The 14543-nt window shown below is 46.4% G+C and overlaps 1 gene segment (V, D, J or C); it reads right to left on the bottom strand.

The window, feature by feature from the left end:
- Positions 1 to 3937: 3937 nt before the first annotated feature.
- On the bottom strand, positions 3938 to 4519 carry LOC134505886 (immunoglobulin lambda variable 1-40-like). The segment is given in 2 exon segments: positions 3938 to 4320; positions 4474 to 4519. Coding segments are annotated over 2 exon segments (429 nt in total).
- Between the last annotated feature and the right edge of the window lie 10024 nt (positions 4520 to 14543).

Genomic DNA, 14543 nt, shown 5'->3' with positions numbered 1-14543 from the left:
ACACATGAGCTGGAAGCAATTTAAAGGCACCAAGAGACTCAAACACCTATGCATTTCTCTGTGGGTTGCAGAGAACTGGGGGCTCATCGAAAATAGGGAAATGAGAAGATCTTGGGAAGGGCTCCATGACCTGATCTATTTTTTTCCTCACCCCCACCAGTTCCACAGAATCTCTATCTCTGAGATAAAGAAAATATTCATTAATTTCCACGGAAGGTGGAATATCCTTGGCTAAGGAGCCTCCTAGGCCTGACACATGAGAAGACAGAACTGAAAAAACGGAATAAAGAAGGTTTTGAAAACAAGGAGTAGCGGGTCTCAGATTCATCTGTTTTGGAACACTAGCTGAGAGATAAAACCTTGAACACCACATTCTTGATCAAGTGAAATTTCACTCATGAATTCTTGGAAAACATCTCAGAAGGTCTTGCAATGAATCACCAGAAAGAAAACTTGAGCATGCAGAAGCCAAGTCCTCGTGCTCCGGACGTGACTCCAGCTGGCATTTTGGCATCCACACAAAAACAGGGCGCCCATAAATCTTTCCCAAAAATTGTATTTGGTCCCTCAGGGAGAAAGTTACACCATCAAGGGGCAAATTATACTGAAATATATTGAAATACATTTGGTGTATGAATTTTTAGCATTTCCAATAAGGCAGAATTCTTCTGCTTCCCTCTGGCAGGTGGAGAGTTGAGCCTATAAAGAATTTGGTTTGCAAATTCAAGAGTTCATGGTCAGTCCCTCAACCAGGAATGGATAAACCCCTCAATCTCAAAGTCACTCAGTTTCATTTCCTGTATTCACTGATATTTGACGCTTTCCCTTGGTTCAACCTATTTCTTCATGAGTTTGCAACTTGGCCCAGGTTGTGATGGTTCCTTGCACGGATCTCTGTTTAGAGTCATTTTCTGCCATGTGCCCATCCTCCTTCCAGGGTGAGAGAAGGTGGAAATCAGTCTAATGGGCTTTTGTCTTGTTTCTCTTAGAATCCCCAGTCACAGCTCAAAGTATGCCGTTGACTCTTTTATGCTGAGGAAGAAAATTGAAGGTTTTTGTCACACTTCCCCATAAGAATCTACCACCGTGCAACACGGTGACTGCACTGTTCCAACTAGCACAGTAATAATCGGCCTCATCTTCAGCCTGTGCATTGGTGATGGTTAAGGATCCACTGCTCCCAGACCTGGTTGCCGTGAACCGATCTGGGATCCCTGGTCCCCTGTTGCTGCAGGTATCGCAGTGGACAAAGCGAGGGGCTTCTCCAGATATTTGTTGGTACCAGGCAATCCAGTGGGGACTCTGAGTTGTGCTGGGGAGTGTAACCGTTCCTCCCGGGGTCACGGAGCTGGAGGAAGGCTGAGACCAGGTGGGCTGACCATCAATGCCTTTAAAAGAGGGAAGGGGAAAGGAAAATGAAAAAAAAAAAAATACCATGACCCTGATGCATTTTCTCTGCTCTTAAATACTTCAAGGAACCATGTTCTTATGAGAATCAGAACCAGTTTCTCTTGGGCCAGGAAAACTGACTGTTCTCCACCTTACCTGTGCAGTAGGTGAGAAGTGCAAGGAAAACCACAGCCCAGCCCATGGTGAACTTTGGCAAGCAGTGACCTCTTAGGGAGGAAAAACATAAAGTTCTTGAGAACTTCTCCTTTCCTTCACTTAAATGCCCCAGCTGTGCCCCTTCATGCAAATGCGATCTGCACTCATTGGTTCTCCTAGAATATTTTATTCCCCCAAGTATTCTGGATTCTTCTAGCTTAGCCAATGACCAGAGGACACATTTGCATAGAGGAGATTTGGAAGTGGAGGTAGACTTTAAAGGTCTCAATTAAACCCTGATCACCCTCTTGTGGACCAGAGAAGCTTCAGAATTTCTTCAAACTTCCTACTTTATACATGAACTGAAGATGGAAATGTTTATATGTAAATTTATTATGTACTTCTAATCAGTCTCAATCAGCATGTAAAAGCTAATATCTAATTACAATGGAATACCTAAATCCGCCTTTTATTTCCCCAATCTCTTCAATCATGTCTGATTCTTAGAGACTGACTGGAGAAGCCCCTGACGTTTTCCTGGCAAGATTTTCAGAAGTGCTTTGCCATTGCCTCCTTCCTAGGGCTGAGAGAGAGTGACTGGCCGAAAGTCACCCAGCCAGCTTTCATGCCTGGGGCGGGCCTAGAACTCACAGTCTCCTGGTCTGAAGCCTGGGGCCTTAACCACTAGGCCAAACAAGAACATGCTGAAAGCCATAATGAACCTGCCTGTTTCCCCAGACATCCAAAACTAGATTCATGATCATCAGAGATCTACTCTGAAGACCTTCAGCAATAATCCCCTGCTCAGTCAACACCCTATGGCCACATCAATACTCAGAGGCACAAACCTCCCACCTCCAAATAATGAATGGTCTTAAGTTCAGTTTTCTCCCCCTCTTTCTTCCAAGCTCTACAATTAATTAACTTGTCTGGACCACGTTTCCCAGGGTCCTGGCTAGGGCATGCCTCTGTTTCTTTATTCATCCTGGGCCTCTTAAAACCAACAACAGCAATAACAAAAAGAAACACGGTAGTTTTCCTATTTTTGATGTCATTTCACCCAGTGAAATTGAAAGGAAAACAAACATGAATAGAAAAAAATGTGATTCCCATGCTTAGATTCTTCCTTCCTTCGCATCTGAAAGCTTCTTCCGTCTGAAGGTCTCCTGCATATCACACTTCTGCAAGTGGAGGAGGCACTTAACGATGATCATATATATATATTTCCCAAACCAGCTCTGTTCCAGAGTGAGAAACCGGAAGCAAGAGGGGTGTGGGCTTCCCCTGCACCCTCCTCTTGCACACTCCTGTGTCCATCACCCTCCTTGGGGGAGAGATAAAGAGCTCTTTGCAGATGGAAGTGAACCTGCAGGAGCTTCTCTCCTGTCTCTTCAGCTCAAGTGTCCCCAGTTGCAGGTCAAGGTATCTTGCTTGTTGTTTCAGGCTGAGGAGGGAGAGGGGAGGTTTTTGATCTACTTATTTTCCTCATCTCACATTTTCCCCAAAATCTCTCTGTCTCTGCTCATGAGTTTGGGGTAGTGAATGTTTGCCCAGCTCCTTTGCAAGTTCTTTGGTTCAACATTTCTTCCTCTATCCCACTGCTTTTTAGCACTGCCAAAGAGGAAAGAGAAGATATTCATTTATTTCCATGGAAGGTGGAGTTGAGCTGGAATTTGCCGGGCTAAGGAGCCCCCTTTGCCTCTCACACGAGAAAACAGAAAAGAAGAAAACTGAAAAAAGGAGATTTAGAAAAGAAGGAGAAACGGCTCTCAGGTTCATGAATTTTGAAAGACCAGCAGAGATGAAACATGGAGCACCACATTTGTGGTCAGTTGACACTTCACCCCTGAAGTCTCGGAAAACACTTCAGAAGGTCTTACTGGGAGTCACAATACTGAAAACTTAAGCATGCAGAAAGCAGGTCCTCTTGCTCTGCACAAGACTCCACCCGGCATTTTGGCATCCGTGTTAAACATGGTGTCCATAATGCTCTCCCAAACAATGTCTTTGTCCCTCTGAAGGGCAAGTTACACCAGCAAGGGGCAATTTATCTTTCTAATAAGGAAGAATCTTTCTCCTTCCCTCGGGCAAGAAGAGTGCTTAGCCTATAAACAAATGAATGCCCCCTATAAATAAACCCCTCAGTTTCAATATCAGTTAGGTTGATTTCCTGTATTCACTGGTATTTGAAGCTTTCCTTTCATTCAACCTATTTCTGTTTTCACCTTGGCCCAGGCTCTGATGGTTCCTTGCACGCATCTCTAAGTAGAGCCATTGTCTTCCACGCTCCTGTGCCCATCCTCCTTCCTGGGTGAGAGAATCTTTGCAGGTGGAAATCAGTCTAACGGGCTTTTCTCTCAATCCTCTTTGACTGAGAATCCCCAGTCACAGCTCAGAGGATGCGGTTGACTCTTTTGTGCTGAGCTCGAAAGGTGAAGGTTTCTGTCACACTTCCCCATAAGAATCTACCACCGTGCAACGCGTTACCAGCACTGTTCCAACTACCACAGTAATAATCTGCCTCGTCCTCAGCCTGGGCGTTGGTGATGGCTAAGGATCCACTGCTCCCAGACTGGGTTGCAGTGAACCGATCGGGGATCCCTGGTCCCCTGTTGCTGCAGCTGCTGCAGTGGACAAAGCGAGGGCCTTCTCCAGACTTCTGCTGATACCAGCCAATGTTGTAGGTACTCTGAGTCGTGCAGGGGAGTGTAGCTGTTTCTCCCAGAGACACAGAGCTGGAGGAAGGCTGAGACCAGGTGGGCTGACCATCAATGCCTTTACAAGGGGGAAGGGAGAGGAAAAGAAAAGAACACCATGACCCTGATGCACTTTCTTTGCTCTCAGATATTTTATTATTTGCTCATCTTCTTATGAGAATCACAACTAAGTCCCCTCTTGGTCCCTGAAAACTGGCCGTTCTGCACTTACCTGTGCAGTACGTGAGAAGTGCAAGGAGAACCACAGCCCAGCCCATGGTGAACTTTGGCAAGGAACGTCCTTTCAGGGAATAAAATTATCACGTTCTTGAGATCTTCTCCTTTCCTTCACTTAAATGCCCCAGCTTTGCCCCCTCATGCAAATGAGGTCTGCACTCATTGGCTCTGCTAGAATATTTTATTCCCACAAAGCATTATGGATTCTTCTAACTTAGCCAATGACCAAAGGATGTATTTGTGTGGAGGAGATTTGGAAAGAGAAGAATTGAGTGATCTGGTTCATAAGGACTCAATGAGAGTTTGACCACCACATTGTGGACAAAGACATCTCTGGGATTTCTTCCAGTTCCCAACTTAGGCACTCGTTGGGGTCTTCCACACTCAGCCTTTGCCTACTTCCCTCCACTAGGTAATGTGGCCGGAAAGGAAGCCAAGTTCAGAAATCCCTTTGCAGTTTTCAGTTCCATCCTTTCCTTGAGCCAAGGGGGTGCCAAAATGTTTACTCTCCATGATTATGATCATTATCTATGTTTAATATAGCTGGCCACTCCTGTGGACTCTGAGTGCCTTACAAAACTTGCCATAGAGCCTGCCATCATGTTCTGTTCTGTCTGGATTGTTTTCTTCTTCTAATGAGGAGTATTATTTAGATTTCCACAGGCTGCCCACTCCTGGCTTACAGAACCTGAGGTGGAGAACACTCCAGTTTCCTGGGCCAGGAGGGAATCTGGCTGTGATTCCCCTGTGGTCCCTTACAATGATCTAAGAGAAAAGCAAAGCAAGTTCTTCCCACGCATGGTATTTTGTGTTTTTTTCTCCTCTGCTCTGTCCCTTTTGAAGGTATTGACTGTCAAGCAACTTGGTCTCAGACTGCTCCTGCTCTGTGTCCCTGGGAGGAATGATGAAGCTCTCCTGCACATCTCAGCATACTCTCTACATTCACTGATATCAAGAGAAATATAGAAAACTCAGAAAATCTCTCAGGGGTTCCAGAAGGTCTGTAGCTGTGTTGGCATTTCCCTCCATGTTCATGTTCACGTTCAAGGGATGCAATTCTGCTTGTTGTCCTAAGGACTAAGGCAGGAGAGGCTGAATAGAGATTTCCTGAGGTGGAGGAAGATGTAATGAATGACCTTTAGCGCCTCGGTATGAGTACTATGAGCGAAGACCATCACTTCTGAAGAACTTCTCCACTGCCTGTAAGTGATGGCAATTTACTCCTCTGCGATGCAGATTCCTGGCCACACTCATACCCACATCCAGAACAAGAATCAATCTATGGCCACCCCGCTTGGCAGGGTGGGAGTCAGCCTCTTTGGGACCCTCTTCAAAAGGAGTCAGAGAGAACATCTTGAAAGAAGCCTTTTCCATTGCTGTTCTTTTCTCTGGCAAAAGGGAGCAATGGAAGCACAAACTGGTTCCTGATGGGGGGCTGACCATTCTGAGCATCACTGCCTCTTCCAGCGGGTTTGATCGCATGACAGAGCCAAAATAAGTAAGGCGGACTTTTGTGATTTTGTCCACACTCATACAAACATCCAAAACTAGAATCATGAAGGTCAGAGTTCTACTCTGAAGACCTTCTTCTCCAGCTTTTTGCCCTTTGCGGAACCTACGTTCACACCACTTGGCAGGGTGGGAGTCAGCCTCTTTCATCATCACTTTATGATCTTCTTCAAAAAGGAGTCAGAGAGAACATCTTGAAAGAAGCCACTTCTGTGGCTGTTCTTTTCTTATGCAGGAGAGGAACAACGGAGGCACCTACTGGGCCATGATGGGATCTCACATTTCACTTCCTATCATCACCGTTGAAAAGTACAGTCATGTCTATAGTAGGCCATGCCATTTCATGCTATGCTATGCTGTTAAGCTTACTGAATCATAGTGTCAATCATAGCTCAGTTTATACAGACTGCACCTTAGTATCTGGATGGCTAACAATGTCATCCATCAGAACCTTCTCCATGGAAGTGCACCTTCTCCATCACAGCACCTGCCCTCATCAGTAAGGTTCCCCTGAGATCCAGATGGCCCCCACTCTGTTCTTCAGAAGATCCATGAACACCTGGCTCTTCACTCAGGCCCGCAGCGAGGGAGAATGAGACCCCCCCCACTTCATTGCGCAGGTCATCTTTATCTTTTATTGATTTGATTGTAATTTTTTCTTCGATTGTTGTGAGCTGCCCACAATCTTTGGCAGTCAGGCAACATACAAGTTTAATATATCATCATCACCATCACCATCATGTTATGTATGGCTCATATACCTTAATCCCATTTGCAACAGGCATCGCCAATCTGACCTCTCCGTGGCTTTTTGACTAAAAATTCCATCAGCAGCAGCTGGAACATGCTGGGACGAGGGGAACATTACTTCAGTGGATGCAGAAGGCGATGGGTTGGGAAAGAGGATCCCGATTCCCCCCACTCAGGTGGAGGATTCAGTCCACTGCACAGCGTGAGAGGTGGGGAGGGCTGACCCAGGTAACCTGGCCTGGATCCTGAAGGCTCCAATTCTCCAAAAGGGAAGAGGCAGAAGAGGAGGCATGAAGGTCTGGGAGATGATTAGGGCAACAACTGATCTTCTGAAACCAACTCTAGGTTGCCCCCTTCGCTCCACTCTTTAATTAAGTGGCAAGAAGCAGTGGCCAAAAAAGTATGCAAATATTTTTTTCAGTCTATCTGTTTTTAACCCCCCCTCCCTCATTTCATCTGTTGCTCAGACAAAGGCAAGGGGTGGTTGGCAAGAGACTCATCTGCAAGACTCCCCTCTGGGGTGGGGGAGGGTGGAGCTGCACTGGTGCCTTCCCAAACCACACACTGAATTTTCATCTCACTCTGCAATATGCTGTAAGGTAACCACATTTTCTCAGAGTTCATGCAAATTATTAACCCCCACAAAAAAGTACCCCAAACAAAACCAACTCCAACATGTGGTCATATCCATTAACTCTCCTGAATCAGTGTGTTGTGTGAACACGTCCCACATGGTTGGTGTTGAACAGACTTTCTTGCTTCCCCAACAAGAATCTACTGGCAGCCGTCACCTGCCTGTTTATATCCCCAATTCAGCACCGTCCAATCCCAGGCAGGCATATTCAGATGTCTCATTGCATCCCATGGTATTTCTCCCCACATTCACTGGAAAGGAGGTCATTCTGCTTGGCATCCAAAGCACCAAGGCAGAAGGGGCTGGATGCAGATTGGCAGGGCTGGGAGTGGCAGGGAGGAGGTGGTGAATGAAGTTTAGCTCCTCAGGAAATGTGGTGGAAGGTCATCACTTCGCAGTCACCACCTTGGACTGAGAGGTGGCAATTTACTCCAGTTTAATGCAAATTCCTCTCCACCCTCATGCAAGCATCCAAAATTAGAATCATGAAGGTCAGGGTTATACTTCAAAGACCTTCTGCTCCAGCCCCTGCTCTGTGCACACCCCATGGCCACATCCAGTTGGCAGGGTGGGAGACAGCCTCTTCTGGGCATCACTTTATGATCCTCTTCAGAAGGGAGTCAGGGAGGACATCTGGAAAGAAGCAAGTGCGGCTGCATGTCCAGGAATTTCAATGAAAGATTATGTGCCATCGTGTCCATAAAGTGACCATGAAAATAGAGCTTCCCCAGATTGATCTGTCCCCACCCTATTCCCAAACTGGAAGAACTCAAAATTGCCTCTTTTAGTAAGCTTTAGGTTAGATACTACGAAAGGCCATCAGTGGCACCTAGTGGCCAAAGGGATCCAAAGAAAATCCCCTTTCAATCTGATCTGATCTGATCTAGCAAGGGGAATTCTCCCTCTGGGGATGCAAAAAGGAGTGGAGATGAACTCATGAGGTTGAAAGCAAATTAAATCCACCAAGAGACTCAAACATCTATGTATATCATTGTGGGGTGTAGAAAACTAGGAGCTCACCTAAAATCAGGAAATGAGACGTGTCTCCGCTCATGGGTTTGGCATGGTGAATTTTTGCCCAGTTCCATTGCAAGCCCTTTCTTTAGACAATCCCTCTTCCTCCGTTCTCATTCCTTTTTAAGGATGCCAGTGAGGAGAGAGAACATATTCATTTATTTCCATGGAAGGTGGAGTTGAGCTGGAATTTGCCGGGCTAAGGAGCCCCCTTTGCCTCTCAGATGAGAAAACCGAACTGAAGATAAGTGAAGAAAGGGGGTTTTGAAAAGAAGGAGAAGCGGCTCTCAGATTCATGGGTTCTGAAACTCCACCAGAGATAAAACATGGAGCACCACATTTTTGGTCAGTTGACACTTCACCCCTAAAGTCTTGGAAAACACTTCAGAAGGTCTTACAGTGAATCAGAATAAAGAAAACTTAAGCATGCAGAAACCAAGTCCTCTTGCTCTGGACGTGACTCCGCCTGGCATTTGGATCTTCACACTAAATGAGGCGTCCATAATTCTCTCTCAGAAAATGTAATTGAGCCTTCAAGGGGCAAGTTACACCCGCAAGGGGCAAATGATGCTGAAAATCATTGAAATACATTCTGCATCTGAATTGTCCGTGCTTCCAGTAAGGCAGAATTCTGGTGCTTCCCTCTCAAAAGTGGAACACTGAGCCTATAAGCAGATGAACTCAGCCTGCAGATTCAATAATCCATGGATAGTCCCTCAACCAGGGATGGATAAACCCCTTGATCTCAATGTCACTCACTTTGATTTCCTCTATTTGCTGATCTTTCAACTTTCCCTTGGTTCAACCTATTTCTTCATGAGTTCTCAACTTGGCCCAAGCTGTGATGGTTCCTTGCACGCATCTCTAAATAGAGCCATTTTCTTCCACGCTCCTGTGCCCACCACCCTTCCTGGGCGAGAGAAGGCTTTGCAGGTGGAAATCGGTCTAATGGTCTTGTCTCTCATTTCTCTGACTGAGAATCCCCAGTCACAGCTCAAAGTCTGCAGTTGACTCTTTATGCTGAGGAAGAAAGGTGAAGGTTTTTGTTGCACTTTCCCATAGAATCTACCACCGTGCAACACGGTGACTGCACTGTTCCAGCTAGCAGAGTAATGATCTGCCTCGTCTTCAGCCTGTGCATTGGTGATGGTTAAGGATCCAGTGCTGCCAGACTTGGTGGCGGTGAACCGATCGGGGATCCCTGGTCCCCTGTTCCTGCAGCCATCACAGTGGACAAAGCGAGGGCCTTCTCCAGATTTCTGTTGATACCAGCCAATGCTACGGGAACTCTGAGTTGTGCAGGGGAGTGTAACCGTTCCTCCCAGGGACACGGAGCTGGAGGAAGGCTGAGACCAGGTGGGCTGACCATCAGTTCCTTTAAAGGAGGGGGGAGCGAGAAAAAGGGTAGGGGGAGAAAAATAAATAAATACTGTGAAACTGAAGCATCTTCCTTTGCGCTTAGCCATCTCCAGGGGACCTCTTCTTATAAGCATCACAAGCAAATCCCCTCATGGCCCAGGAAAACTCACAGTTCTGCACCTTACCTGTGCAGTAAGTGAGAAGTGCAAGGAGAACCACAGCCCAGCCAAGGGTCAACTTTGGCAAGGAATGTCCTTTCAGGGAGGAGAATTATGTTCTTGAGATCTTCTCCTTGCCTTCACTTAAAGGCCCCAGCTGTGCCCCTTCATGCAAATGAGATCTGCACTCATTGGTCTCCTGGAATATTTTATTCCCTCAAAGCATTCTGTGGTCTTCTAGCTTAGCCAATGACCAGAGGACACATTTGCATAGAACAGATTTGGAAATGGAGCAAGAATTACATGGTCTGATTCAACAGGACTCAGTAAAAATTGATCACAACATTGTGGACCAACACATCTTTGGGATCTCTTCTGATTCCCAGCTTGGGCAATCTTTCTGGGTTTTCCACACTCAGCCTTCACCTGGCTTTCTCCCCTGAGTGTCGTGGCTGGAAAGGAAGTCAGCTTTAGAAATCGCTTCGCAATTTTCAACTTCGTCCTTTGCTTCGGCTAACAAGATGCTATAATGTCCTGTCTGGACTGTTTTTCTTCTTTTTTTGGATTATTATTATTATTATTACCACTACTACTACTACTATTACTACTATTTTTATTTAGATTTTATACAGCTGCCGACTCCTGGCTTGCAACATTTTCACTGCTTCCTGTCTTTGGGATTATCCGTTTGGATTCGCCAGCACTTAAGAAACCTCTGCGTGACACACTGTGGACAATGAATGGCACTGGGTTTCTTCAAGTGCCCAACCTGGGCAATCTCGATTTACATTTCGGGAATGCCTGAGGAGCGTGAAAAAGAGAAATGCTATTTCTTCCCCACCCCCAATTATCCTTTTCATCCTCCTAGACTCTATCCTCGCCTGCACTAAGTTCCATTCTCTAGGGGATTTTTACACGCTTCTCTACAGGTATGAAAGTGTGCTGATGTAAAAGAAAAAGGAGTTCCTTCCATTGATTGGCCTGTGGCTCGTACGTTTCTCCTCCCCCCCAATACACACCCAAACAGACATCCCACCTTCAAAGACTGAAAGGTCCTCAGTTCAATCCTCTCCTGTCTTCAGAGTTCTGCTACCTATAATTTTGTTCCGTCGGGACCACGTTTCCTGAAAGGGGGCGAAATGGGGGATTTCGCTCCTTCTTTATTCATCTCAGACCAGAAGAAAAGAAAACGCCCTGGTTTTCCTTATCTGGGATGTCATTTGATCAGGAGGGTGAAAACAGTAGACCTCTTGTCCATTTCACCTAGTGAAATTAAAAGAAAAACAAAAACTACAGGTCATCCTCACTTAACGACCACAATTGGGTCCAGAATTTTGTTTGCTAAGCAAAATGGTCATTAAGCGAATCCAACCCGATATTATCATCCTTTGTGCAGCAGTTGGTAAGCAAATCACTGCAGTCGTTAAGCAAACCACATCATTGTTAAATGGATCAGGCAGCTCCCATTGATTTTGCTTGCTGGAAGCTGGCTGGGAAAGTCCAAAATGGCGATCACGTGACTGGGGGGACGCTGTAATGATGGTACATGCGAACAGTTGCAAGCGCCAGAATCATGATCACGTGACCGTGGAGACACTGCGACGGTCATAGATGCGAGGACCAGTCGTAAGTCCGTTTTGCGGCACCGTCACAAGTCCGAACAGTCGCTAAAGGAATGGTGTGAAGCGAGGACTACCTGTAATTGAAAGAAATGAGAGATTTCTGTCCTTCCTTCGATGAAAGGGAAAGAGGAGGAAGAGGAATTCAGCTTTCCTCTGTCCCTCCAGGGGAATTATAGGACAAAACAGGAACCGGAGACCTCTCTGGCCTTCAGACGTGGTTGGTGACTCTCCTTTCACTGGGGAAGCTGGAACTGTGGCTCGGCCCACGCCCCACAGTCAACAAAGGCGTGAGCAGCACGAACACGAACCGTTTTTCAAATGCCTCCCCCCATCACGGTCTTCCCTGTGCTTGGCCGCACTTTATCCGTACGAAATCCCACTTTCCAAGAGATGTATTCCACATTTCTCTAAACATTTGTGGCTTCCTTCATGTCAAGGGAGAAAAGTTCATCCAGGCCTGCGTCTTCTCCCACCCCTGAATCACAGGTATTGTGTGGGGTTAAATGCAGGGATTCGTGGATATTTCTTCACAGGTTTCCTCACTATCAACCTTCTTTGAAAAACACCCTTCGGTGCCAAAAGCTGCACTCCAGTTTGGATTGGACTGGATTACAACCAATCTGTAGATCCAGATTGGGACTTCTGTTGGGGAAGTGCTGATGGTCCAGTGTGAACCCACAGCCATCTCAGCTGAAGGCCGCTTGCTTCTGGAGGTCTGCCGTATATCACACTCTGGCAATGGATGTGGCAGTGAACCGTTTTGAAATGTAGGTTTTATCCAAAGCGGCTTTTTCTATCAGGTTAGCAAGCTGAGGACACGGGGCTGGGGGCTTCCCTTGCACCTCCCCTTCCATACTGCTGGGCCCAGCATCCTCCTTCTGGCAGCGATAAAGAGCTCTCTGCAGATGGAAGTGAACCTGCAGCAGCTTCTCTCCTGTCTCTTCAGCTTCTCCAGTCACAGCTCGAGGTATCTTGCTTGTTGTTTCAGGCTGAGGAGGGAGAGGGGAGGTTTTTGTCGCACTTCCCCATGGCAATTTATCACCGTGCAACGCGGTGTCTGCACTGTTCCAACTACCACAGTAGTAATCTGCCTCGTCCTCAGCCTGGGCGTTGGTGATGGCTAAGGATCCACTGCTCCCAGACTGGGTGGCAGTGAACCGATCTGGGATCCCTGGTCCCCTGTTGCAGCTGCTGCAGTGGACAAAGCGAGGGCCTTCTCCAGACTTCTGTTGATACCAGCCAATGCTACGGGAACTCTGAGTCGTGCAGGGGAGTGTAGCCGTTCCTCCCGGGGACACGGAGCTGGAGGGAGGCTGAGACCAGGTGGGCTGACCATCAATGCCTTTAAAAGAGGGAAGGGGAAAGGAAAATAAAAAAAAATACCATGACCCTGATGCCCTTTCTTTAAACTTAGCCATCTCTAAGGGACCATGTTCTTATGGCCCTTGAAAACGGAGGGTTCTGCACCTTACCTGTGCAGTAAGTGAGAAGTGCAAGGAGAGCCACAGCCCAGCCCATGGTGAACTTTGGCAAGGAATGTCCTTTCAGGGAGGAGAATTATAATGTTCTTGAGATCTTCTCCTTGCCTTCACTTAAAGGCCCCAGCTGTGCCCCTTCATGCAAATGAGATCTGCACTCATTGGTCTCCTGGAATATTTTATTCCCTCAAAGCATTCTGTGGTCTTCTAGCTTAGCCAATGACCAGAGGACACATTTGCATAGAACAGATTTGGAAATGGAGCAAGAATTACATGGTCTGATTCAACAGGACTCAGTAAAAATTGATCACAACATTGTGGACCAACACATCTTTGGGATCTCTTCTGATTCCCAGCTTGGGCAATCTTTCTGGGTTTTCCACACTCAGCCTTCACCTGGCTTTCTCCCCTGAGTGTCGTGGCTGGAAAGGCAGTCAGCTTTAGAAATCGCTTCGCGATTTTCAACTTCGTCCTTTGCTTCGGCTAACAAGATGCTATAATATCCTGTCTGGACTGTTTTTCTTCTTTTTTTTGATTATTATTATTATTATTATTATTACCACTACTACTACTACTATTACTACTATTTTTATTTAGATTTTATATAGTTGCCGACTCCTGGCTTGCAACATTTTCACTGCTTCCTGTCTTTGGGATTATCCGTTTGGATTCGCCAGCACTTAAGAAACCTCTGCGTGACACACTGTGGACAATGAATGGCACTGGGTTTCTTCAAGTGCCCAACCTGGGCAATCTCGATTTACATTTCGGGAATGCCTGAGGAGCGTGAAAAAGAGAAATGCTATTTCTTCCCCACCCCAATTATCCTTTCATCCTCCTAGACTCTATCCTCGCCTGCACTAAGTTCCATTCTCTAGGGGATTTTTACACGCTTCTCTACAGGTATGAAAGTTTGCTGATGTAAAAGAAAAAGGAGTTCCTTCCATTGATTGGCCTGTGGCTCGTACGTTTCTCCCCCCCCCCCCAATACACACCCAAACAGACATCCCACCTTCAAAGACTGAAAGGTCCTCAGTTCAATCCTCTCCTGTCTTCAGAGTTCTGCTACCTATAATTTTGTTCCGTTGGGACCACGTTTCCTGAAAGGGGGCGAAATGGGGGATTTCGCTCCTTCTTTATTCATCTCAGACCAGAAGAAAAGAAAATGCCCTGGTTTTCCTATCTGGGATGTCATTTGATCAGGAGGGTGAAAACAGTAGTCCTCTTGTCCATTTCACCTAGTGAAATTAAAAGAAAAACAAAAACTACAGGTCATCCTCACTTAACGACCACAATTGGGTCCAGAATTTTGTTTGCTAAGCAAAATGGTCATTAAGCGAATCCAACCCGATATTATCATCCTTTGTGCAGCAGTTGGTAAGCAAAACACTGCAGTCGTTAAGCAAACCACATCATTGTTAAATGGATCAGGCAGCTCCCATTGATTTTGCTTGCTGGAAGCTGGCTGGGAAAGTCCAAAATGGCGATCACGTGACTGGGGGGACGCTGTAATGGTGGTACATGCGAACAGTTGCAAGCGC

This window comes from Candoia aspera, chromosome 15 (genome assembly GCF_035149785.1).
Source record: "Candoia aspera isolate rCanAsp1 chromosome 15, rCanAsp1.hap2, whole genome shotgun sequence".
In the NCBI taxonomy this organism is placed as follows: domain Eukaryota; kingdom Metazoa; phylum Chordata; class Lepidosauria; order Squamata; family Boidae; genus Candoia; species Candoia aspera.
The sequence above is the reverse complement of the archived record's forward strand: the minus strand, read 5'-3'. Positions and strand labels throughout refer to the sequence as shown.